At 37.1% G+C, this 25,512-nt stretch overlaps 1 protein-coding gene across 1 annotated transcript in view; it reads left to right on the top strand.

The window, feature by feature from the left end:
• The window catches only part of ATAD2B (ATPase family AAA domain containing 2B), a 156,388-nt gene extending 131,746 nt beyond the window's left edge, over positions 1 to 24,642 (top strand). The window contains exons 23-28 of the mRNA XM_040622943.1: positions 7,871 to 7,993; positions 11,036 to 11,173; positions 14,499 to 15,182; positions 18,335 to 18,462; positions 18,785 to 18,913; positions 21,194 to 24,642. Coding sequence (XP_040478877.1) covers positions 7,871 to 7,993; positions 11,036 to 11,173; positions 14,499 to 15,182; positions 18,335 to 18,462; positions 18,785 to 18,913; positions 21,194 to 21,235 — 1,244 coding nt within the window. The 3' untranslated portion in view covers positions 21,236 to 24,642. The remainder of the gene's footprint in view (positions 1 to 7,870; positions 7,994 to 11,035; positions 11,174 to 14,498; positions 15,183 to 18,334; positions 18,463 to 18,784; positions 18,914 to 21,193) is intronic.
• Positions 24,643 to 25,512: the final 870 nt, after the last annotated feature.

Below are 25,512 nucleotides of genomic sequence, written 5' to 3'. Positions count from 1 at the left end.
AATTTTAGCCATTCTGACAGGTGTGAGGTGGTATCTCATTATGGTTTTGATTTGTATTTCCCTGATGTCGAGGATGTTGAGCATTTTTCCATGTGTCTCTTGGCCATTTGTATGTCTTCTCTGGAGAAATGGCTGTTCATGTCTTCTGCTCATTTCATGACAGGATTATTTGTTTTTTGGGTGTTGAGAAAAGTAGTGATTCTGGTAATTTTATAGGTGCTCATCAATTTGTCCCAATAACCATTACTTTTTACTGAAGACAAATGTGGGTGGTCATACTTTTATTTTATAGGTATAAGGGAGCTGGGGCTGAGAGGTTATGTACTTTGTATGCAAACCCACAAATGTTATATGGCACAACTGAGTGGATTGAGTTCTGTCCTCAAAGCCAGTGTGTGTGGTTTTTTGCTGTGCTTATGTTACTTTCATATTACATGGATTTTGAGAATCTTAATATCATGAAATATGAGACAAAAGAAGTGGTAAATATGTAATTTATATTTTAAAACAAGGATTTTAAGTCTGATGTCCATGAGAAAGTTTCTGAACAACAACATCCAAAATTATATACATTGTAATTTTTCATTTTCATCACATGCTTGTAAGGATCTAAGATTATCCCCCCAAAAGATGAAGTTTAAAGACATGACATTTGTTCTAGTTTTAACGTTCTATAAGCTTATGATTCTTTGCTGTGTATAAACATAGAGTTCTAAGAATGATTAAAAATAATTATAATGACAGGCACATGAAAAATACTGTTTCCTTATCAAATGCAGAAGCTCTTCAGAATAAATTCCTTATCCTTCAGACCAATGGGAAATTTTTATGAAATTCTTTTATTCATTCATTCATTCATTCATTCATTCATTTCCCATTTAATTGGGGATGCAATATGGGTGGGAGGCATACATTTAAAAAGAAAGACCATTGAGTTATTTTAGAGTGATAATGTGCCAGATACATGGCTTTGTATTTAATCTTACCTCTTTCTTAGCTTTTTTCAAGCTGAGGTAGAAAGCCAGTGGCAGAACATTGTGGTATCACATGTACTACAAATATTATATTATCAGCTTGAAAGTACAGCTACTTCTAAGGATGTTTATTGTAGGTTTTTATGTGTAGTAGCTAAAATTTGACGCAACTTAAAACTTCCAACAGTAGAGCAATAATTTTGAAAAATTAAGGTACATCCTACTTTGGATTTTTACACAGCCGTTATAGTTTGGTTCTCAAAGAATATTTGAAAGTTATCGGGAGAGTTCTGATTTTGGCTGTGGTAGAGTAAAAGGAGCTGAATTTACCCTCCTACCTGAAACAGTGAAAAAACTGACCAAAATGTATGAAAAAATATTTCTAAAGACATTGGATATCAGGAAATGAAGGATAGTGTTCCCCAAAAGATGAGGAACTACAAGTTGAGCACTGTAGTTGCCTGGAGAGTTTCCAGACTGTGGTGCAGGAAGGAAGAGCCCAGAGCCTGGAAGTCTGCCTAAATTACAGAGACAGAGCTGGGAATGTAAGGAGGTCAAAGTAGGTAGAGTTCTTAGGGCAGAAAGAAAGCTGCACAGAGAGAGCAGTCTGGAGATCTGCAGAAGATCCTCCTCCAGTCTTGAGCTGAACACTGATTGTTGTGTACATGTGACAGACTGCCTGAGACCAGAGAAAGGAAGCACTCCTTGAAGCTCACAGCGGGCTAGTAGTAGTGCAGCAAATACTTAGAGCTAATAAACCAGTAAGGAGATAAAATGGGATCATAAATAAGTGCACATCCAAAGGAAGTAAGAAAAAGGAGGGGAAGGGAACAAAGAGCATATGGGACAAGTGGAAAATAAAAAGCAACCTTACTAATAATCACATAAATCACAGTGAAAGTATTTCAGCGTAGTCTCACTAGCTTAATTTTGCTTTTGTTTCCCTTGCCTGAGGAGTCTTATCTAGAAAAATGTTGCTAAGGGTGATGTCAGGGAAATTACTGTCTGTGTTCTATTCTAGGAATTTTATGCTTTCAGGTCTCACACTTAAGTCTTTAAGGCATTTTGAGTTTATTTTTGTGTATGATGAAAGAAAATGGTCCAGTTTCATTCTCGGGTGTGTAGCTGTCCAGTTTTCCCAACACCATTTGTTGAAGAGACTATCTTTTCCCCATGTATATTCTTGTCTCTTTTGTCACAGATGAATTGCCCATATGAATGTGATTTTATTTCTGGGCTTTCTATTCTGTTCTCTTGATCTACGTGTCTGTTTTTGTACCAGTACCATACTGTTTTGATTCTTATAGCTTTGTAGTACACCTTGATATCTGGAATTGTATACCTCCAGTTTTGTTTTCCTTTCTCAAAGATTGCTTTGACTACTTAGGGTCTTTTGTGGTTCCATACACATTTTAGTATTGTTTGTTCTAGTTTTGTGAAAAATGTTGTTGTCCTGTCAAAATAGGAATTGCATTGAATCTGTAGATTCTTTGAGTACTGTGGATATTTTAACAATAAGTATTAATTCTTCCAATCCATGAACGTGTAATATCTTTTCCATCTGTTTGTATCACTTTCAGTTTCTTTCTTCAGTGTTTTATAGTTTCCAGGGTACAGGTCTTTCACTTCTTTGGTTAAGTTTTTTCCTAGGTATTTTGTTCTTTTTGGTGTGATCAAAATGTATACTTCAAATATGTGCAGTTTAACATATCTTTACTTTACCGTAATAGATCTGTTTTTTTTAAAGACTTATGGAAGTACAGTATGTTAAATAATAAATACAGATTACACAGTTGTTGTGGTTTTTTGGTCATAGATTCTTGAGACTTATATTTTCATTTATCTCCATATATTCATGATATCTCCTTTTGGATATATATTTTTTATGCATATCAAAATAAACTTTAATTTCTGACTTTTTCCTCCTTCCCTATTTATTCTCTGGTTTTTTGCATCTTTGTAAGTATTACTTCCATTTTGCCATTTTTCATTCACGAAGCTAGAGAATTATCCTTGTTACATACCTCATCCTGTATTTCATTATCAAGCTGTGTTATCGAGAACATTTTTCAAGTCTGTAATAGTCTCCTTTTCATCATCACTATCACCACCCTCACCCCCACCCTAATTCAATTTGCTCTCCTCTCACTAAAAAAAGAGCCTTCTGATTATGTTCCCTGTTTTCATTCTTGACCCCTTCAATACAGTTTGCAGATAATGGCTAGAGATGATCTGTTTTTTTTTTTTTAAACTAGGGATGTACTGTATGGTGAATAACATAATATAATAAAAAATATTATTATTGGGGGCGCCTGGGTGGCACAGCGGTTAAGCGTCTGCCTTCGGCTCAGGGTGTGATCCCGGCGTTGTGGGATTGAGCCCCACATCAGGCTCCTCTGCTATGAGCCTGCTTCTTCCTCTCCCACTCCCCCTGCTTGTGTTCCCTCTCTCGTTGGCTGTCTCTGTCTCTGTCAAATAAATAAATAAAATCTTTAAAAAATATATTATTGTTAAAAAAAAGATTTTATTTATTTGAGAGAGGGAGGGAAAGAGAGAGAGTACAGAAGGACAGAGGGAGAAGCAAACTCCCTGCCAAACGGAGCCCGATGCGGTACTCGATCCTGGGATTCTAGGATCATGACCTGAGCCGAAGACAGATACTTAACCGACTAAGCCACCCAGGTGCCCTGTTTATTTGTATTCTAAACATAGAGGCTGCCTTTTAGTTTTTTGAAATCTCTTAAGATATTTTTACTCCAGAACTTTCTCCCATGGTATTTTCTGAACCTGCACTAATTTTCCCCCTACTCTTCAGGGGGCTTCCACTGCATGCTTTCAGTCTCTGTTTAAATGCCACTTCTTCAGAGAGGCCTTTCCTTACTTGTCCAGTTCAGATTGGCACCCACACCAAAACCACGTGGGTTTTCCTCATAGCTATTATTCAAGGCTTTGGGGGGCGGTGTGGGAAGGGTGAGGGAAGTGTTTATATGTGTGTATGAGAGATTACTTGATTAATACCTCTGTCCTATACTAATATGAAAATTTTCTTGAAAGCAGAGACCTCTCTTGTTCAGTACCATGTAGCTATCACCTGGCTCAAGTCCTGGTACAGTTGCCAGTATTTATTTGAATGAATGTTTAGAGAAAATGTGTTGGGAGGAAATACACCAGTGTTGCTGCTTGAGTGCTGCGTGTTTCTGTAAGATTTCCACAATGAATTATTATGGCTCTCTAATAAGAAAAGTTATAAATAAAATGTCCATCTATACTTTTTGCCTTTACTAGGGTTGGAAAAAGCAGATATTATTTTGAGACTTGGGGTTTTAGTTCTTGATACTTTGTAAAATAAGTGACCTTGATATATTTGCCTGACTTTTAGTTTTTTATTTTTATTTTTTAAAAAGATTTTATTTGTTTTAGAGAGAAAGCGGGGGGGGGACAGAGGGAGAGGGACAAGCAGACTCCCTGCTGAGGGTGGCCTGACATGGGGTCGAAATTAAGAGTTAGATGCTTACCTGATTGAGCCACCCAGGTGCCCCTTTAGTTGACTTCCAATATTTCAGAGTTGCATAGCTCTCAGGAGTACTTTTTATGTTGTATTGTTCATGAATGAGAGCTTCTGGATTAGTGTAAAGCAGAGACTTAGTGCAAGTGTCAGGTATAGTTTACTTAGAAGGGTGTGTGTATTTCTTTCTCGGATTTACCTACAATTTATATATTATCTCGAAGTCTTTGGCTTAGAGTGTCTTGCTATATTTTTTCATTTCTGTCACAGTTTTTTAATAGGTCACTGTTACTTAGGATATATTATATTCTTCACAGTTTTGACCAGTTTTCACTTACGGAGAAAATTATGTAAGATTTTCTGAATTCTCAGTATTCATCTATGGCAACTCTGGTGCTGGGCATATGGTGAATATCCTCTGAATCTCTTAAAATTTTTATTGAAGATCATACATTTTTGGTTTTTAAAAACATAAAATAAAACTTTGTATCTTTGAGATAATGATTTGTTAAATTAAAATGATTTGTAAATTGACCCTGAGCAACTCAGGTTTGAACTACTAGGTCTACTTATACATGGATATTTTTCCCCTGGTAAATGCAGTACAGTACTGTAAATATATTTTCTCTTATGATTTTCTTAACATTTTCATTTCTCTAGATGTATTATAAGAATATAGTATATGATACATTTAACATACAAAATATGTGTTAATGGACTGTTTATGTTATCTATAAGACTTCTGGTCAGCATTAGGCTATTACTAGTAGATTTTGGGGGAAGTCAAAAGTTTTGGGTTTTTGACTGTGTGGGGAGTTGGCACCCCTCACTCCCTGTGTTGTGCAAGGGTCACCTATACTTGGAAGTTCTAAAAAATATAGTTCTCAGGGAATTATCAAGATGACTAAGTGGCTTATTTATTTATTTTCACATTTTTATTATTTATTTTTTATTACTTTTTAAATTAACATATAATGTATTATTTGTTTCAGGGGTACAGGTGTGTGATTCATCAGTCTTACACAATTCACAACGCTCACCATAGCACAAACTCTCCCCAGTGTCCATCACCCAGCCACCCCATCCCTCCCACCCCCCTCCACTCCAGCAACCCTCAGTTTGTTTCTTATGATTAAGAGTCTCTTATGGTTTGTCTCTCTCTCTGGTTTCTTCTTATTTCATTTTTTCCTCTCTTCCCCTATGATCATCTGCCTTGTTTCTCAAATTCCACATATCAGTGAGATCATATGATAATTGTCTTTCTCTGATTGACATATTTCACTTAGCATAATACCCTCTGGTTCCATCAATGTCATTGCAAATGGCAAGATTTTATTTTTTTGATGGCTGCATAATATTCCATCGTATGTGTATATATGGATGTGTGTGTATGTATACACACACACACACACACCACATCTTCTTTATCCATTCATCAGTCGATGAACATCTAGGCTCTTTCCATAGTTTGGCTATTGTGGACATGGCTGCTATAAACATTGGGGTGCAGGTGCCCCTTCGGATCACTACATTTGTATCTTTGGGGTAAATACCTAGTGGTACAATTGCTGGGTCATAGGGTAGTTCTATTTTCAACTTTTTGAGGAACCTCCATACTGTTTTCCAGAGTGGCTGCACCAGCTTGCATTCCCACCAACAGTGTAAGAGGGATCCCCTTTCTCTGCATCCTTGCCAACATCTGTTGTTTCCTGATTTGTTAATTTTAACCATTCTGACTGTGTGAGGTGGTATCTCACTATGGTTTTGATTTGTATTTCCCTGATGTCGAGTGATGTTGAGCATTTTTTCATGTGTCTGTTGGCCATTTGGATGTCTTCTTTGCAGAAACGTCTGTTCATGTCTTCTGCCCATTTCTTGATTGGATTATTTGTTCTTTGGGTGTTGAGTTTGATAAGTTCTTTATAGATTTTGGATACTAGCCCTTTATCTGATATATCATTTGCAAATATCTTCTCCCATTCTGTCGGTTGTCTTTTGGTTTTGTTGACTATTTCCTTTGCTTTGCAAAAGCTTTTCATCTTGATGAAGTCCCAGTAGTTCATTTTTGCCCTTGCTTCCCTTGTCTTTGGCGATGTGTCTAGGAAGTTGCTGCAGCCGAGGTTGAAGGGGTTGCTGCCTGTGTTCTCTTCAAGGATTTTGATGGATTCCTGTCTCACATTTAGGTCTTTCATCCATTTTGAGTCTATTTTTGTGTGTGGTGTAAGAAATGGTCCAGTTTCATTCTTCTGCAAGTGGCTGTCCAATTTTCCCAACACCATTTGTTGAAGAGACTGTCTTTTTTCCATTGGACATTCTTTCCTGCTTTGTCAAAGATAGACCATAGAGTTGAGGGTCCATTTCTGGGCTCTCTATCTGTTGCATTGATCTGTGTGTCTGTTTTTGTGCCAGTACCGTACTCTCTTGATGATTACAGCTTTGTAATAGAGCTTGAAGTCCGGAATTGTGAAGCTGCCAGCTTTGCTTTTCTGTCTCAACAATCCTCTGGCTATTTGGGTTTTTTTCTGGTTCCATACAAATTTTAGGATTATTTGTTCCGTTTCTGTGAAAAAAGTTGATGGTATTTTGATAGGGGTTGGATTAAATGTGTAGATTGCTCTAGGTAGCATAGATATTTTCACAATATTTGTTCTTCCAATCCATGAACATAGAATGTTTTTCCATTTGTGTCTTCCTCAACTTCTTTCATGAGTATTCTACAGTTTTCTAAGTACAGATTCTTCGCCTCTTTGGTTAGATTTATTACTAGGTATCTTATGGTTTTGGTGCAATTGTAAACGGGATCAACTCCTTAATATCTCTTTCTTCTGTCTTATTGTTGGTGTATAGAAATGCAACTGATTTCTGTGCATTGATTTTATATCCTGCCACTTTACTGAATTCCTGTATGAGTTCTAGCAGTCTTGGGTGGAGTCTTTTGGGATTTCCTTTTTTTTTTTTTTAAAGATTTTATTTATTTATTTGGCAGAGAGAGAAACAGCCAGCGAGAGAGGGAACACAAGCAGGGGGAGTGGGAGAGGAAGAAGCAGGCTCCCAGCGGAGGAGCCCGATATGGGGCTCGATCCCAGAATGGCGGGATCACGCCCTGGGCTGAAGGCAGACGCTTAACAACTGAGCCACCCAGGCGCCCCTCTTTTGGGTTTTCCACATAAAGTAGTGTGTCATCTGCAAAGAGAGTTTGACTTCTTTGCCGATTTGGATGCCTTATTATATTTATTTTTTACTCATCATTTAAATGAGCCTGTTTCTCACCTGAAATGCTTTTTACAGTTTTATTTAAATGTTTGCATTCTTTTTTTTCTCTTTTTAAGGTGCCCTTTGTTAATGTTATTTCATTTATGTATATAGTAAACTATACCAACTTTTTTAACAGATAAAATAATTAGGCACAGGGCTTGTACCCTGAAGGACACTGCACATGCCATCATTGCAGCGGAATTGGATCCAGAATTTAATAAACTCTGTGAAGAAATTAAGGAAGCAAGAATAAAAAGAGGTAAGTTATAGAAATGAACTTGCTACTGAAGAACCAAGAATCACTGAGTGTTACTAAATGGTGTTTCTTTAAGGTTGCTGGCATTATGAAAATAATCTACTTTGAAGCACAGACTTTATATATTTCTGATACTAATGTGTCATGTAAATTCTCAAAGATATCTTAAAATTTTGCTTTCTATGCAAGTTTTAGTGAGCGCAGGAGTGCAAATTACAGAAAGTTCTTTTTGGTGAAATTTTTTTTGCAGGTGGATGTCTGTTATTGATTCTTATTATTAAAGGATTTATAGGCTTTCATATCTGTAGAGGGTTTACTTTTTAAGAGCTTTTAGGAATACTGTTTTTGTTTTCCTTGTTGATGTTTATGTGTAATTTTGTAAATATAAAATTAACAGAATTAGCAAATGTGGTGTGTTAATTCAGTGTATAAGCCTGTCCTTAAGGAACTCACTTAGTAGGAGACAGAATTGTAAAACAAATCAAGTACAGTTGAGGTATATGAGTTGATTGAAACATGTTTATAGCACAGAGGAGAGACCTCCTTTTAGGGATCCCAGCATTTTGTCCAGAGTTTGGGGAGTGAATATAGGAGTGTTGTCTCTAGAGAGCAGAAGAAGGGAGGCAGTGACAGAGGAGGAGGAGATATTTGTAAGCACAGCAGAGAATAGCAGGTATAAAGGCACAGAACTATGAAATAACATGGTATATTTGAAGAACTACAAACTGGTATTGCTGAAGCTATAGGGGGTGGTGGGAAATAGAGCTCAAGAGGCGAGCTGAGTCCAGGAGATTGAAATTAAGAAGCTTTTTTCCTACTTCCTTAGGCCCTTCCTAGTCACCTAATCTAATATAGGTTCTGGTCACCGTAGCACATGGCATTTTGTCTTTTTTTTTTCTTAGTCTCTCTTCCTTATTTGGAATATAAGTGTTGTGAATGGCTTATTCACAGCTCTGCTGCAGTCCCTAGAACTCTGTCCTATAAATATTTGAATGAATCAATACCAGTGCTAAGGAGCTTAAGACTTTATCCTGTAGGTCAGTGTTTTTCAAAGTGTGTGTGCCTAATACCGACATCAGCTTATTACACTTAGCAAATTAGATTCTCTGAGAGTAGTAAGGCTGAGAAATCTGTACTTTAACAATCTATTCAAGTATTTTTTTGTACACTGAAGTTTGAGAACCATTGCCATAGTCGATATGAGTCATTGAAATATTTTAAGCTGTGGAAAGAATTGGTTAATTGCTTTGGCAGCAGGAAATAGCAAGGTCTCAATGTGTCAGGATAGGAGGATGAGAGACCAGTCAAAAAACTGTCAGAGCCAGTTTGGAAAACAGTTTGGCAGTTTTTAAAAAATTAAGCATAACATTTACCATACGACCTGTGATTCTACTTCTGGAAACAGCCCAAGAGAAATGAAAACATATGCCCGTATAAAGACTATTCATAACAACTAAAACCTGGAAACAACCCAAATGTCCATCAACTGGTGAATGGGTAAGCAAAATGGTATATCATACGATGGCATACTGCTCAGCCATAAAAAGGAACAAATTACTAATACATGGTACAACATAGATGAACTTCAGGAACATTATCCTAATTGAAAGAATCCAGTTACAAAAGACCACCTGTTGTGTGATTCCGTTTATATGAAACATTCACAAAAGACAAATCTATGTAGACAAAAAGTAGATTCGTGGTGGCCTGGGATAGTTACCTAAAACTGGGCTGCTATGGTGATTGCATAGCTCTGTAACTTTACTAAAAATCATTTAATTGTATGCTTAAAATGAGTGATCGTTGTTGTTGTTATGTAAGTCGTACCTCATTAAAGCTTTTGGGGAAAAAAGCTGTTGGGGTTGTGCAGTTTTAATTATGAAGTGGGAATGGATATAGGATCAATGTAAATTGGGGCAGGGTTGGAGGCCATTGTGAAGGGAAGGAAGAGTCAAAATTGGTTGCCTATATTACTGATTTAATGACTTAGTAGATGCTAATACTACCAGTAGATACAGGGAATATCTCTATAGAGATAAGGATGAATAGATATTTTGGTGGGGAAAGATAAACTAGTTAGCTTTAATTTGACCCATCTTTATGATACCCAGTTGGAGATACCAAATAGGTGATACCAAATAGGCAGTTGGATATATGGGTCAGAAGCTCAAGAGATGCTTGGGCTAAACATGTGGATTTGGGAATTCTTATGTGATAGTGATAGAAGCTGAAGGCGTGAATGATACTTTATGGTAGAAGGTATAGATCAGAGTGAGAAGAAAAGGGATTCCAGAGGCAACCCTGAGAAACGTCAATATTTGATGACCACATAGAAGAAACAAGTCTAGTGAAGGAAATTGAGACGGAGTGGTTACTCTTCGGAAGATCCATGTAGGAAAACCAAACTTACTGCAGTGTGGTGTGACAGACGAAAACAGTTCTTGTGAATGGGGTTTAATGACCCAACAAACACACATTCTAAGATGGCAAAAATAATAACTTTTAGACAACATATTATCATTGTCTTAGGGTCATAAGAATGTGTGGCTTTGCTGGGGTGCCTAGGTGGCTCAGTCGTTAAGGGTCTGCCTTTGGCTCAAGGCGTGATCCCAGAGTCCTGGGATCGAGCCCCACGTCAGGCAGGCTCCATGCTCTGCTGGGAAGCCTGCTTCCTCTCCCACTCCCCCTGCTTGTGTTCCCTCTCTCACTGGCTGTCTCTCTCTCTGTTAAATAAATAAATAAAGTCTTAACAACAACAAAAAAAGAATGTGTGGCTTTGCAAATTAAACCGAGTAAACATAGGGTTCCTTTGGGGATTAAGTGTTACACATGGCCTGCCGGGTTATTTTGTTATGATTCTATATCTGGTTTCTTTTCCATCTTAAAACAAAAGATACTGTTTTCATCTGAATTACAAACTGTCCAGGTGTAATTAATGACTAAAACTTAGTTCTATATTTCAGACTTTTTTTTTTTTTTTTTTTACTGTGTTGGTTTATGTAGCTGGGAATATTTAAATAGGTGTTGCTTATCTTCTGCCTGCAGGCTTATCGGTAACAGCAGAACAAATAAATCCTCATGGCACTGGAGCTCGGAAGACAGAAGCTAGAGTTGAAGAGGCATTTCGGCACAAACAAAGAAATCCACTGGATGTCTGGCACAACTCTGCAAATAAATGTGCATGTGAGTGTTTGAGACCATGTTATCCAGTAGTGGGAATGGCTGAGAAGGATGCAGGTTTGTGAGGAGTTGGGGACACAAACCAGGTGCTGCTGTGTTCCCAGAGTTCTTCTCCTCTCTTTTCAGAGGTGAAGAGCTTGTGCAGTAGGATGTCAATCAGAAGTATACTTCTCTTTTCCATCTACATTCAGTATTTGCTGCTATTCATTGAACTAGGTTTGAATATTTTTAGTTTTAAACTTTGGTTTTTGGATAGAGATGTGGAGCCAACACTTTTCATCTACCCCTGCCTCTAATCCGAAGCCCTTGCTGTATAATATATAGGCTGTTCTCGTTATTGTGGAAAATGGCAACTTTGACTTAAGAGAGTGGCCAGTGTGGCAGTAGGATGTTGATTTTTCTGAGAGAATATCTTGTGCTCAGTTTGAAGAATCTGTACAGCCTTTTTAATATAGTGCTCAGTTTGAAGAATCTGTACAGCCTTTTTAATATAGTTTAAGTGAGATGTATTTAGAAAGAGAAAATTCATTGTTCTAGGTTTTCTTCACTTGTCCTCATTTGTGCTGATTGTAAGATTTCTGAAAGACAAATGTAAATGAACACAGCATTTTCCTAATATAGTCCATATGTTTTGCTGAAGATAGCCACCCTTGGAAGATATATGCAGTTCTGATATAAAGGTGGTCATACTGTCGAAGCTGTCAGTAAAGCTGGCCATGATATGTTCTTTCACCAGCGGCACTGAATTTGAATGAATGAACGAGACTCTCTCTTTTTTTTTTTTTTTTTAGCTCTTCTCTTTGTAATAACTGGCATTCATATGTGAGAAAATTTGAAGGACCTGGTGGTACCTTTGGTTCCATGAAACTGAAGGAAGCTATTTGGTGTAGTTGTATCTTGGATCATGACCTGGATTATATAATAACACTCAAATTTAAACCTTGAAATCCTATATATTCTCTGCACCTGACACAAATATTTACTAAAACCCATTGAAAATTGGCTTTAAGCAGTTTCATTTCCTTTAAACATTTAAAATGTTGTTTTAATCTACAAATGTGAGTTTTGTTTTCTCTTACCAGTAGATGGCATATGTGACTCATCATTTGTCTGTTTCACATTAATTTACTTGAATTATAAATCTAAATATCCCTGAGAGAGAGTTGCTTTCCTAAGGTCTTAGTTTTGGAATCAAGCTCAGAGAGGCTGTAAAAATTGACTCTAAAGATTGTGACCCCTATATTGGTTTTTCACACAAAGTGCCCCTGTAAAAGGAAGTAGTATGTGAAAGATTTAGTTCCATAAATGGATACTACTACCCCATGTCAGGTGCTGTAGAGATACAGCAGTGCCTAAAACAAAAATCCCCATTTTTGTGGAGCTTATATGATCAATTTCTCTTATTTTACCAAAATTATACTCACCATTAAAAATAATTACATAAGGAGGAGAAAAATATCTCTAGTTGACGTCCTCCCAAATGAGAACATTTTCTTTTGTTCTTAGCTGGGATGAAAGTGTTAGAAATAAACTTGCTTCAGTTGGCCTTCTAAGCCTTTGCTTAGTCCCTACAGATCAAATAATTGAGCTGGCTCTTGATTGAATAGAGTTTAGCTGCTTCTTTCTCTAGAGTCAGATGGCTTAGTGAGGAAAGAAGAGGGGAACCGTTTATGCTTTGGTTGCATGGCTGGAGAATAAGAGGTCACAATGTCTGGAGTCAGTTGTCAGTAAAAACCTAATAGCTCCACCTTTTAGAGAAAGAGCAGACTGAATTTATTTTTTTTCACTTTTAATGTGGACTGGATTAGTTTTTCATATGGTTAATGGAATACTTAGAAATGCCCATCACTTTAGCTTATGGACAGCTTTTAACAGTAAATTAATAACAGAAATTTCTATTCCAACTACCCTGTAAGTGTAAATTATGAAAATAGGAATTAGGGGAAAAAGGAAGGGAGAGATGATTCAAATGATACGGTTTTGAAGGCAAAATATATTTTAACCAAGTGACAAAATAACTTGAATTTGGGAAATGATTTCAGAAACCTTTAGTAGATTTATTCTTAGATGAGAAAGAAAAGTAATACTTATAACAGCATTTGTCCATTTCCTGTGAATACCTTGGTGTCTTTACAGAGACTTAGTAAGGATTAAAGATGAAAGGATGAAAAGTTTGAAAAACACATATATATTTAAAAAAATAATTAAAAAATGAAAATCTTTAATTTTAAATTAAAGATTCCTGGGCCCATTGTTACTGGAAGTACTCATCAAGCTCATGATGTTTTCTGGCATCTAGAGATGAATATAGTCTTTATAACTTCTGTAGGTCTTCCTTTTTATATTACTGACCAAATATTTATTTTCAATGTTTGTTAATGTTGTTGCTGCCTTGATAACGGAGGCCTTAACTTTTTTCCACATTTTCTTTCTTTCTTTTTTTTTAATATATTTATTTTGTTTATTTATTTGAGGGAGAGCAGAGGGAAGAGCAGAGGGAGAGGGACAAGCAGACCTCATGCTGAGTGTAGAGCCCAACGTGGGGCTCAGTCTCAGGATCCTGAGATCATGACCTGAGCCAAAATCAAGAGTCAGACGCTTAACTAACTGAACCACCCAGGCGCCCCCACTTTTTTTTTTTTTTTTTACATATTTTCAGATGATGACTGTATAACCAATTGATCCTGCTTGGTGAACCATTTATAATAGAGGAGGCTAACAGTTGTCTAACCATATTGTCTCTATAAACTTCATAGGGTTTCTGTCCACAACCATACTTTCTGTGGGTAATTCCTTCTTCTGGAAGGAGAGGCAGTGGATAGTTCTTTGTGGGACACCTGTAACAGTTCTGTCTTGATATACCGGCTCATGCGTTCATTTTCTTTCATGGTTTAGGAGCTTTGGGGTGATTTTGCTGGCAAAGCACTCATTTTCCTGGTGGAAATCCAGGGCTGTGGCCCCCAGTTTTCTAGGTAGCCTGGTAATGTGGTTGGTCATTTCCTAAATGTAGATATTATATGCTTGGCCCCTGAATGTGAGGAATTAGGAATAGCTGTAAAGTAGAATCTAGGAAAATAGAAGAAAATTAATGCTGGGTGAAGTCATATTCAATTTTTAAAAAAATTTCATCAGATTTTGTCTCTGACTTCATATTCATTCTACTTGTAGGTCGTGAGGATTAGTCAGCATGGATGTCAAGAGCTAAGTAGTTCTTGTGTGTTACACCAGTAGGGGTTTAGTTTCTTTTGGGTCTTAATATAGAGAACATTTGTAAAACAAGTGTTGCGCTCCAAGTTCTATATACCTGTTTTCCTTCTCTCTAAAATAGTTCGAGTTCGGAGAAAATCAAGGCGGCGATCACAGTGGGGTAAAGGAATTATTAAGAAAAGAAAAGTCAATAATTTAAAAAAAGATGAAGAGGACACTAAATTTGCAGACTATGAGAACCATACGGAGGACAGGAAGTTGCTAGAGAATGGAGAGTTTGAGGTAAGCACTGACTGCCATGAAGAAAATGGTGAAGAGACCGGAGACCTCTCTATGACCAATGACGAATCATCATGTGACATCATGGACATGGACCAGGGGCAGAGGCTTAACAATGGAGCGGGCACGAAGGAGAACTTTGCATCTACTGAAGAGGAAAGTTCCAATGAGTCTCTCCTTGTCAACAGCAGCAGTTCTCTAAATCCAGAACAGACATCTAGGAAAGAGCCTTTCCTTAAAGGAAGCTGTCTAAATGGTGAGGCCTCCACTGACAGTTTTGAAGGAATACCTGTTCTGGAGTGTCAGAATGGCAAGGCTGAAGTAGTTTCTTTCTGTGGTAGTGGAGACAAATGTAGTTCTGAACAAAAGATTGTCCCGGAGGACCAGTCAAAAGAAAAACCAGAAACTTCAAATGAACATCATGGAGATGATCCCGAGAAACTAGAGGCCCTGGAATGTAGCAGTAATGAGAAGTTAGAACCTAGCCCCGAAGTGGAGGTTAAAGATGCAGAACTGGATAAAGAAGGTAGAGTGAATATTTTTTAAAAAATCTTCTGAAATTTTAAATTCCAGAGTTAACTAATGGCGTATTTTGTTTGGTCCCCAGTAACACTGGTTGATAAGCAGTTATACCCCTCTGAGAATTTGTTAAAGTTTTCATCTTTTTCCCTGGGAAAGTGTACATACACATGCCTAGTAAATTTTGGTGGAAGTTTGAGAGGATTATGGTTTAGAATGCATTGCTTTCCTGGCTGCTTACTGTTTTGCCTCCCACCTGATTATTATCCCTATCCTAATGGATTTATGGCTAAAGGTTGAGTAAACCCACAGGTGTTAAGAAGATGGAATTCTAATAGGAATGATTAGGGTGGGATAGGCTGGGCTGAGAAGACTTGGATACTAAAGCAGTATGGTATGCTATGCTCACATATACTTAACGTTAATTACCACTCCTGTTCATTATAATCATGTGACTTTGAGCTGGTTACTTATGCTCTCCAACCTTGTTTTTCCATCTTCTAAATTAAACTTCAGAGTGGTGTCACTGTAGGAATTGACTAAGTCATGTATATTAATCACCTCTTCTTGTACCTGGCACATACTGAACTATATTCATTCCAGGCATTCACTGTTAGTCGAATCTAAGGGATGTTGAGTCTAAGAGGCTCCATTGCTTTGTAAAGCCAGTGGTCTAGGAAGCAGCAGAACCCGTGCTGTCAGATCTGCCTTGCAGACTCAGAGCACTCTGCTAGCTCCTGCCTTCCTATGGCTATGTGATTCTTTTAAGAAGCAGCAGAAAAGGGGGCCTGGGGGTTTCTAGCCCGGCTTTGTTTATCATTCTTTAGCCCGTAGTGCGAAGGGGTGCATGAGAGAACTACCCTTTGAATATACGTTTTCATCCTGAACAGGTACTCTTCTTATAACTAAGGTATTTTGAAATTTTATTATGTTCGCTCAATGGTCTGGTATATATATAGCCTTAGCCTGGGATTCGGGCTATGTGGGAAAAGTTTTTTGCTGCCAGTTTTTGAATCCTCTAGCAAAATTAGGAAGTGGGAAGATACTATTCAAAGTCTTAGAATTCTCTTAATGGATAAAGAGAGATGTGTAATACTGGTCTTTTTTTACATTTTTTTTTTTAAGATTTTATTTATTTGACAGAGAGAGTGAGCACAAGCAGGGGGAATGGGAGAGGGAGAAGCAGGCTTCCCACTGAGCAGGGAGCCTGATGCCAGCTGCCAGGGCTTGATCCCAGAACCCTGGGATCATGACCTGAGCCGAAGGCAGACGCTTAACTGAATGAGCCACCCAGTCACCCCATGTTCTTAAGTGTTACCTGTTGAGAATTTTGCTTTCTTTTCAATATTTAATAATAGAAGGTAGTTTTTTTTTTTTTTTTAAGATTTTATTTATTTGACAGAGACACAGTGAGAGAGGGAACACAAACGGGGAGTGGGAAAGGGAGAGGCAGGCTTCCTGATGAGCAGGGAGCCCAACACGGGGCTCGATTCCAAGACCCTGGGATCATGACCTGAGCTGAAGGCAGACGCTTAACCGACTGAGCCACCCAGGTGCCCCATAAGGGCAGTATTTATTCTGGTATTTATTTATTTATATTTATCATACAGACAGGATTTTAAACATGTTAAAGCTAGGGTTAAGTAATACTAGAACAGAGTGGGGAGAAAGGGAGAGATCTTGCTGATGAGGCACTTTGGATATGAGGTGAGGAGTCCTTTTTAATGTTCTTTCACTATGAGATTTTAGTATGCTTGCAGAAAAGGTTTAAATTAATATTATGTTCAATTGGTTATCTAAAATCTTTAAAGGTATTTGTTGTATAAAGGCTGTATCTGAAGTTTTCACTTGTAACTGTCAGGGCAGTGTTACCTAGTGCAAGTTCTCAGGCTCCTGGATGTCCATGGATTTGGTAATGAGGATCCGAATTTCTTAACAAAACTCTTAGCATATGGTAATTGAACCATAAATAAAGGCTTTCACTCCATAGGCTGTCTGAAATATAAAATTTCTCTGCTACGTGGAGGTGTATGTTTCCCAAAGCAATATTTTGGTTCTTTTACTATTTATCTGTATAGCAAGCATTGATTAGAGGGAATTGTTGAAAGACATGGGAATAAGAGAACTAACGCAGGAGGGAGGGGGAAGTGTTTGTGTCCTTAGTGTTTGTGACATCGGACAGTTCCTCTATAAAGTTCTGAAACAGGGACGCCTGGGTGGCTCAGTTGGTTAAGTGTCTACCTTCAGCTCGGGTCATGATCTCAGCGTCCTAGGATCTAGTCCCACATAGGGCTCCCTGCTCAGCGGGGAGCCTGCTTCTCCCTCTGCCTGCCACTCCACCTGCTTCTGCTCCCTCTCTGACAAATAAAATCTTAAAAAAAAAAAAAAGTTCTGAAACAGTTTGAGTTTGTCTTTGTGTTCCTTACCCCTTGGCTTCTTAGAGTATGCCTACCTAGGGCATCACAGGGCTTATGGCCTGTCTGCCCTCTCTGTCCCTCAGAGTGCCTGGTTCTGTTAAATTATGCTCAGCCACCTCAGAATTTCTGTTTGTTTTCAGTGTAGCTGGTCTCAGTATGTTGAGAGGAAAATAATTCGATTGTAGTAATTTACTCTGAGGTAGGAAAGATCACTAGTCCTATTACACTTTGAATGGGCTTATATTTTTAAGAAAAAAATGTTAGATTTCTGATAGAAATCTGGGCAGTGTAAAAGAGAAAAATTTCAGTTCATGTTGAGGAAGTTTTTTGTGTGTTTTTACTTGCAAGGCAAATACGTAGACAGATTGGCCTCACTTGGTGTGAGTATCTGCTTTTCTAGGTTGCCTCCCCTCTTCCAGTTCTGAAAGCTCTAAATTTTAAAATGGTGGCTATCATAAAGAGAGTGAAGACTGTTTATAGGTTAGTGCTTAGAGGTGATGATTGCTTTTCTCTTCCTTTAAGCGGCTGTGTTTATTAGATGATACTCTAGCATAACTTGGCTTTCATAGTTGTGGTTTAATTTTCTTCAATTTGTGTTACTTATTTTAAAAAATTGTCATTTAAAGAATATACCCTATTCCAAAAAGTTTTTATGGTGGGTAGAAGAATTTATAGTTGTTTAAGCTTGATTTTTCTTAACTTTTACTTGCTGCAGTGCATTTTTTTTTTTTTCAATTTGTAGGTGCTTCTAAAGTAAAGAAATACCGTAAGTTAATTTTAGAGCAGGCAAAAACAACAAGCCTGGAACTGGTTCCAGAAGAGCCCTCTGAGCCTGTGCCACCTCTCATAGTTGATCATGAGAGATTGAAGGTAAACTTTGCTGTTCCCAGTCAGTCTTAAATGAATGAAAAGAGATTTGGATATGTTTGTAGGCAGTGGAATAAAACTAGTTTGATAATCTCTTGCTTTAACCTACAAATATAAGTGCTTTAGGACTTCTGGTAAAAAAAGAGTTATGTGTGTTTTGAGGGGTTTAGAGAATGGTCTTGGTAATAAAGTAAGCCTTAGAATCTTCTAAATGTGTCACTGTTACACCATAGCCTATGGTGTCTGTTGCCTAGCCATTTGAATATACTGTTTCAGTGTGAAAATGAGACCAAATTTCATTTTATTCTCTTCTAATTTTTCTTAGAAATTGCTTGATTTGTTGGTAGATAAAAGCAACAATCTGGCAGTTGATCAACTTGAGAGATTATATTCTCTTCTTAGTCAGTGCATCTATCGTCATCGTAAAGATTATGACAAATCACAACTTGTAGAGGTAAGTGCTCAGTTCATCCTTAGAATAAACAAATATTTGCTTTTACTTGTCCCAGAGAAAAAAAGAGGAAAACATTTTTCTAGCCTATACCTTTCACCAAGTAACTGAAGAATGTTTCAAAGATTTACACTTAGAAGACTCATTAGGCATTATAGTTTGAAGAATAAATCCTTTCTGTATCATTTGTCTCAGGACAGAAGTAACCTGGGATTCTTTGTTTATCAAAACAGAACTTCGTGGTTCTGGGTTGGCAGATACCTAGTATAGCATGTCACAATTCTCTTGTCCCTTGCTTATTACCGACAACACTGAGCATATCACTTGGGCCTATTGAATGCGGGGATGGCCTCACAGTCCTACCACTGCTACCGAGGCAGCCACTGCTGATTAAGGGAGTGGGCCTAGGGAGTGAGACCTGTTTGCCATCCCATTAGTGATTAGAAGAGAACTTAAAAGTCATCTTATTCATCAGATCTAGTCTTATGAGATGGCCACATGAAGGAGTGGTTGTCCTTTTGCTTAGACACTTTGAGGTGATACGTTCCCTTTTTTTAAATTCTTTTTAAAGATTTTATTTATTTGAGAGAGGGGGGTGTGCGTGCAAGCGGGTGGAGGGGCAGAGGGAGAGAATCTTAAGTAGACTCTGAGGTGAGCACAGAGCCTGACAAAGGGCTTGATCTTACAACCCTGATATCATGACCTGAGCTGAAACCAAGAGTTGGACACACGCCACCCGTGTGCCCCGAACCATTCCCTTTCTAGACAACTCTGGGCCATAATGAGTTCTTCCTTATAAATATGAACTTATACTTGTTCATCTAATTTACATCATTAAGCCACATTTCTGCTTTTTGAGGTCATCTGAGCAAATGTAGACCCATTAAATGGCTAAGTGACTTAGACTCCCTGTTCATTTCCCAGTTAGTTTATCTAGTGGTCTGATTATTAAATACTTACTGAATGCCTGTAGTTCCAGATACTGTGCTAGATGTTTGGGCTGCAAAAAATGAATGAGACAAAGTCCCTGCTCTCAAGGAGCATTTCTAGTATATTAAAGATTTATATGTAGAGGATGTGATTATTTTCCATGTTCAATAAGGAATATTGGACTTGAATCAAAGGGAGAGAGCATTTAAAAGTTATTTTCTAATCACATTTTTATGAGTTAAATTTTTATGAATCTACACTGTCATTATACAATATATAGAAATAATAAGAAAGCACAAAGGAGAAAATAAAAACATCATCCACATCCCACCATCTAGAGGAAACTAGTCAGTGTTAATCTTTTGGGATATCTTTTGTCCTTTAAAAATGTCTAGATGTGCATAATGTGTATAAGTATGTAAATACATATTTAAAAATTGGGATCATATTGTATATTCTGTTTTATAATCTGACTTTTTTCCTTATTCAGTAATAATATGATGAAACATTTAGCACGAGTGATTTTTATTGATCTAATATGAGAACTTCTTGATTAGACAATAATCTGGCCTATTGTACAGAGATTTAGAATATAATTTCAGGTGTTCAAAGGGGGAAAGGAAAACCAAATGTCTTAGATGTATTGGACACTTGACCATCTGAATGAAATGTGTAGGTTAGAGTTCTTTACTTTTTTAAAAAATTCCAGAACTTGTTTATTCACATGGGTTGACATTTGATTAGCGTGAATGGGTTGAATAGTCTTCAGCAGTGCAACATTTTTCAGTTGGGGATGTGGAACCCTGTAATCTAGGGCCTTTTTTAGGAAGGAAAGGGACTTAATAGCAGAATCACCAGTGAGTGGCATTCCTTGTGGTGATGGCAGTGACTCTTTCTGGCTCCCCCCCCCTTTTGTTTTCAGCTCTGTTTAGAGTGAGTAACAATGGGAACAGGTGCCTTCTACTTTTGGTACAAGTTTTACTATACTGAATACATTCATTTTGCTTTGAGAGAACGTGAGTAAAGGAAGGGCTCAGGCTCTGGAGTGAGGCTACCTGTACTCAAATTCTGACTTCGCTACTTATTAGCTGACAAATTATTTATATTTATGAATTTCTTAGTACATTATTGGGCATAATAAGCACTCATTGAGTATTACTAGCATCATCTTCATTAGCCTAAATATCAAAATAGGAGCCATTTGGAAGTAGCTATGGTATTATAATCAGAAAATAATTAAAGCTTAACTTGTATCTAAAATTCTTTCTCTAAAAAGTTAATTGAAAGTGAATTTTCCCATAGTGTATTTGTCTTTTCTTTAATCAATAACATGCACTTTTTTTCCCCTTGTAGGAGATGGAAAGAACAGTTCATATGTTTGAGACATTCCTATGAACTTTTCAAGATGAGTGGTTTATCCTCTCCAATCTGCTCCTGACAGAGCAGTCTTCTGAGCCATTCAATTTCAAATTGCACCAATTACGTGCAGAGCCTTGGTGTAAAGTGCTCTCTCACTCATTCTTTCTCTGTTGAATTTGGTGCTATTGTCTCAGGTACCTGAAACCAACCAGCCTACAAGAACCAAACAGAACTTCAGAAACATGTTGTATTTTCCACAAATAAAAAATACAACCCCACAGATTGGAGATTTTGGTGCTACAGAAACTGCTCTCACTTCTGCTCCTCTTTTCGTGCACTCTCTTTTGGAGACTTATCTCTTAGGGAGCAGACCAGCAAACACGAGGAAACTGGATGGGGCAGTTCTAACTGTGTTGAATTGTTTAAACAGTGGGCAACCTGTTTTGTTTTGTTTTTTCTTTCTCCTTTCTACTCCTTTTAGCATATTTGTTTTATTTTTTCCTCTGGGTAATGGACTGAAACCTGTTTTAGAGTTGGCTATGGTATATTCTGGTGGGAAACTGAAGAAACTGGATGAAATTAGATTAGGCTCTTTAGAACGGCCTTTAATGTGCCTTTTAATTCATTTGAGAAAGATAAGGCTAAACAAAAGAATGGGCTTGTTTGTAGCAAATGAATTAGAATGTCTCTTTGGTCACAACCTTGAAAATAAGTTTTGATACTCTGTGTCATTAAGAGGCAACCAGTGTTTTGGTATAAAATGCCTATCTTGTTTTCAAAACTCAATCAAGACAGTCATTAAGCCACACGATATACTAAAATGGTAAGTTTTCCTGTATGGTCTGTTTCTGTTTAAGAAACACAAAATAAAACAACAATAAATAATACACTGTCCACCAAAAAACTTACACACTTTACAGTATTGCTGACAATGATGACCAGAAATTAAATAGAGAACGACATTCTTTTCCTCTCTCAGTGGCAATTTAATAGTTATTCATGTTTGAGTTCCCAGAGAAGAATGATTTCATGTATAGTAAATTGTAACTGTTTTGTTTTAAAGCCAGGACTTGCCAAATGGACAGAAAAGAGGAATTTGTCAGAAGCTCCATGAAATTCATTTTCTTTATGCGTAGTTGCAGGTGAGCTTTGGTATGGTCCTTGAATGACAGTATTAATGTTTAAATCCCTTACCATAAGCTTACCTTCACAACTATTCATTTTGATTGGAACCCATTTTGGATCTTGTTGAGTGATTTCTGTGAATTGTACTTACCTAAAATTAATTATGGTTTACTAGTTTTACAAAAACTTCCTATAAATTTGGAGACACAGTCTAGGCAGTTGCAAAGAGGCAAAGGGAGTGCAGTGACATTTTTTTATCAGATGATTTTTAAACAAAAAAAGTAGAAAATTTTGACAAGTTGGCTTGATATCGTCATTCATTATAGCCGTTAGCTGCAGGTGTGTCTTTCCAATATATGCAACACATGTAGTTTGGGTTTTGATTAGAGCAAATGGTCTTGGACTACTGCAGAGATACTGAGCTACCTCAGCTTTTTGTATTTTAGTTACCAGTAGTGTTTACAGAGTCCTGTAATCACTTTGCCACCGTTTACATGCTGAAGCTAAGGTACTTGTCTCCTTGTCTCTGGCTGTTCGTAGTGTGCCCGGCCAGCGCCAGGCGCACACTTTGGCCGTAGGCTACTGCAGTAATCTGAAGTGCTTCTTTGCATTTACATTAACATTTTGCGCCTTCTAATTATAGCTTAATTTTTTAAAAATGCCACTTTTTTTTCTTTATACCTAGTCTATGAAGTTTTCATAATATTCAGTCATATAATTCAAGATGCTACCCATGTAGACACACTGTATTTTTAAGGTGGGCAAGTGCGATTAACGATGAACCATTTTAAAGGGGAGGTTATTTGAAACCTCTAATTTGATTATTGGGAGGATTTTCATGCTTTCTTTAGTATTTATTACCATCAAACCAGTTCAAACTATTTTACTGTCTAATACATTAGCATTTTGTATTTTGATGGAAATTGTTACAGAATTTAAAGATTTGATGAAATAAGATGTAGCAGATTTTTTGTAGCAAGTTTCTGCTAAAAGGGTTTTTTGCAAGTCTCAGGTTCTTGCTGCACTATTTTTTTTTAAATATTTATTCCAGTTACTCTAATTCAGAAGCATTCTGTTCAAGTAACAGCAGCACTTGTGAAAGGAAAAAAAAAACGCACATGTTCTTAGTAGGTTACTAAATTTGTACAAGTTAATTAAGATTTTAGCCATCAGTGGGTTTGACAAGGGAAATTTATTTATGTTCAGCATTAAAATGCTTCCAAAAGATCAAGTTTTTTTATTTTAACCTTGATATAGGTGGAGAAGTAGGAGGCAACCTCAGTATGATAGGAACTGCCACTTTGAACAGTTTAGGTCTTAAAGAGAAAGCCAATCTAATGCCAAGGGGAGAAAAATTAGCTGAAATTGTATCAACTCCTCTGCTCCCCTTCCCCCGCCCCCCCAAAAAAACCACATACCAGTTTTGCTTACTTTACAGATATCTGGTGGTTCTATAGTTTAAAGCAGCTTGTGAAATTATCCAAGTGGACACAATTTTGTTTACCTTTCTGTAAGTTCTTAATTTTTGCTGTATAGCATTGGCAAAAATATGTACAAATTGACCTCTGTTCTTATTTCCTATTGTGAGCATTATAAATGATAGCTCCTGTGTAAAACTTTGCTCTCAGATCAGTAAAATATGTATCACAGCACAGCCCAACAATAGTTAATGCTCAGCTGTGGGGACCATGGGAGCTTTTTGAAGATGATGGAACCGCACTAGGGTTGAAACTGATGGCTGTGGAGTTAATTGTGGTTTTGAGCTTGAATCTCACCTGTGATTAATTTTTTTAATTTTGTTTTATGTCCTTTCATGACTTGATTTTTCTCATATGCCAATGTATTTGTAGGTTTACTGGATTTTATTTTTAGGGAGTGGGGTGGTAATATCTTCCCATTTTTTGATTAAGTTGGTTCAGCTATGGTGCTATTCAGTAGGTATCTTCAGTGTCAGGTCCCGTAGCTGAATGCCATTGTTATTATAATTATTATTTGTAATCACATTGTAAGCTTGAATTTGGACTTGTACCTGCATCTTTTGTATTTTGTACATTCAGTTATTTAGATTTTGGGAGTCCTTTTTGGTTTCAGTCATGTATGTCTACTTCGTAGATTAAGTAGACTTCATCAACTATGGTCTGTTTTGGGTTTATAGTTTAATTTAGAATTGTGTTAAATTGATGTTTTGCATTTGACTTCATTTTACATTAGTTTGAAGTAAATTATTTAATTTTTGAATTCTGGAATTTTGAACATTTACTGTAATTTGTAATATAACTGCTGTGAAATACTTGAATAAAGACGACAAGAAAAACCTGTCTTTAGCCTGACGATGATTGCTGCTGGCTGCAAGTGCAGCACTACTGTCCTAGCTGAACTCTGCTGTGCGGTTAGGGCGTGTTGATGTTTATTTATCTAGCTGTGTTCAAGGGGCAAGGCAAGCATAGGGTCCCCCTTCTGCTCTGCCATCTTAACTCCTCTGGTCAGCACGTTGATGTTTATTAAGCACCCATCCAAAATCTTGTAATGTTCTTTTAGATTTTAGTAGCCCTCAGTATTTTTTAGCTAAAAGTTTTTTCTGTTGAGGACATGTGTTTTTAATTTCAGTTGAGGATTATCTAAAATGTGTCCTATAGAAGCAGATAGATTACTTCTGAAATTTGTTTTTCTGTTTGGAAGACTGCTACAGCAGATGATCAGGTAGTTTGGTTAACTTACTTTGTAGTGTTTTTCTCTTTGATCAGATAGTTATCAGCATACTTTGAATAGTACACAGAATTTAAATATGGAGAAAGATTTCATACCAGAATTTTGAGGGGCTTGTTGCTTCATAGCAATAGAATGTTCTTGGCTTTAGATTGCCCATGTTTCTGCTGTCTACCATGTGCTACCTTTTCATGTCCTGAGATTAGTATACTAATTCTACTCAATAGAAGTTCCTAATTTTTTTTTTTTAAATCACAGTAAAAAGAAACTGGTTGAATTTGAGTAATACTTTGTTTTTATTGATTTTGCAAATTGTATTAATTTTTACTTTAAATTGTATATCAAAAGACTGGTAGTAATAAACCTGGGAAGCATTTTTAAACATTTTAGCCAAATGTTTATATAAGTAATTTATAAGTGCATTTTTTTAAAAGCTTTTATTTATTTGAGACAGAGAGAGAAAGACAGGCGGGGGAGGGGGG

This window comes from Ursus maritimus, unplaced genomic scaffold (assembly GCF_017311325.1).
Source record: "Ursus maritimus isolate PB19 unplaced genomic scaffold, ASM1731132v1 scaffold_6, whole genome shotgun sequence".
NCBI classification, from domain to species: domain Eukaryota; kingdom Metazoa; phylum Chordata; class Mammalia; order Carnivora; family Ursidae; genus Ursus; species Ursus maritimus.
The sequence above is the reverse complement of the archived record's forward strand: the minus strand, read 5'-3'. Positions and strand labels throughout refer to the sequence as shown.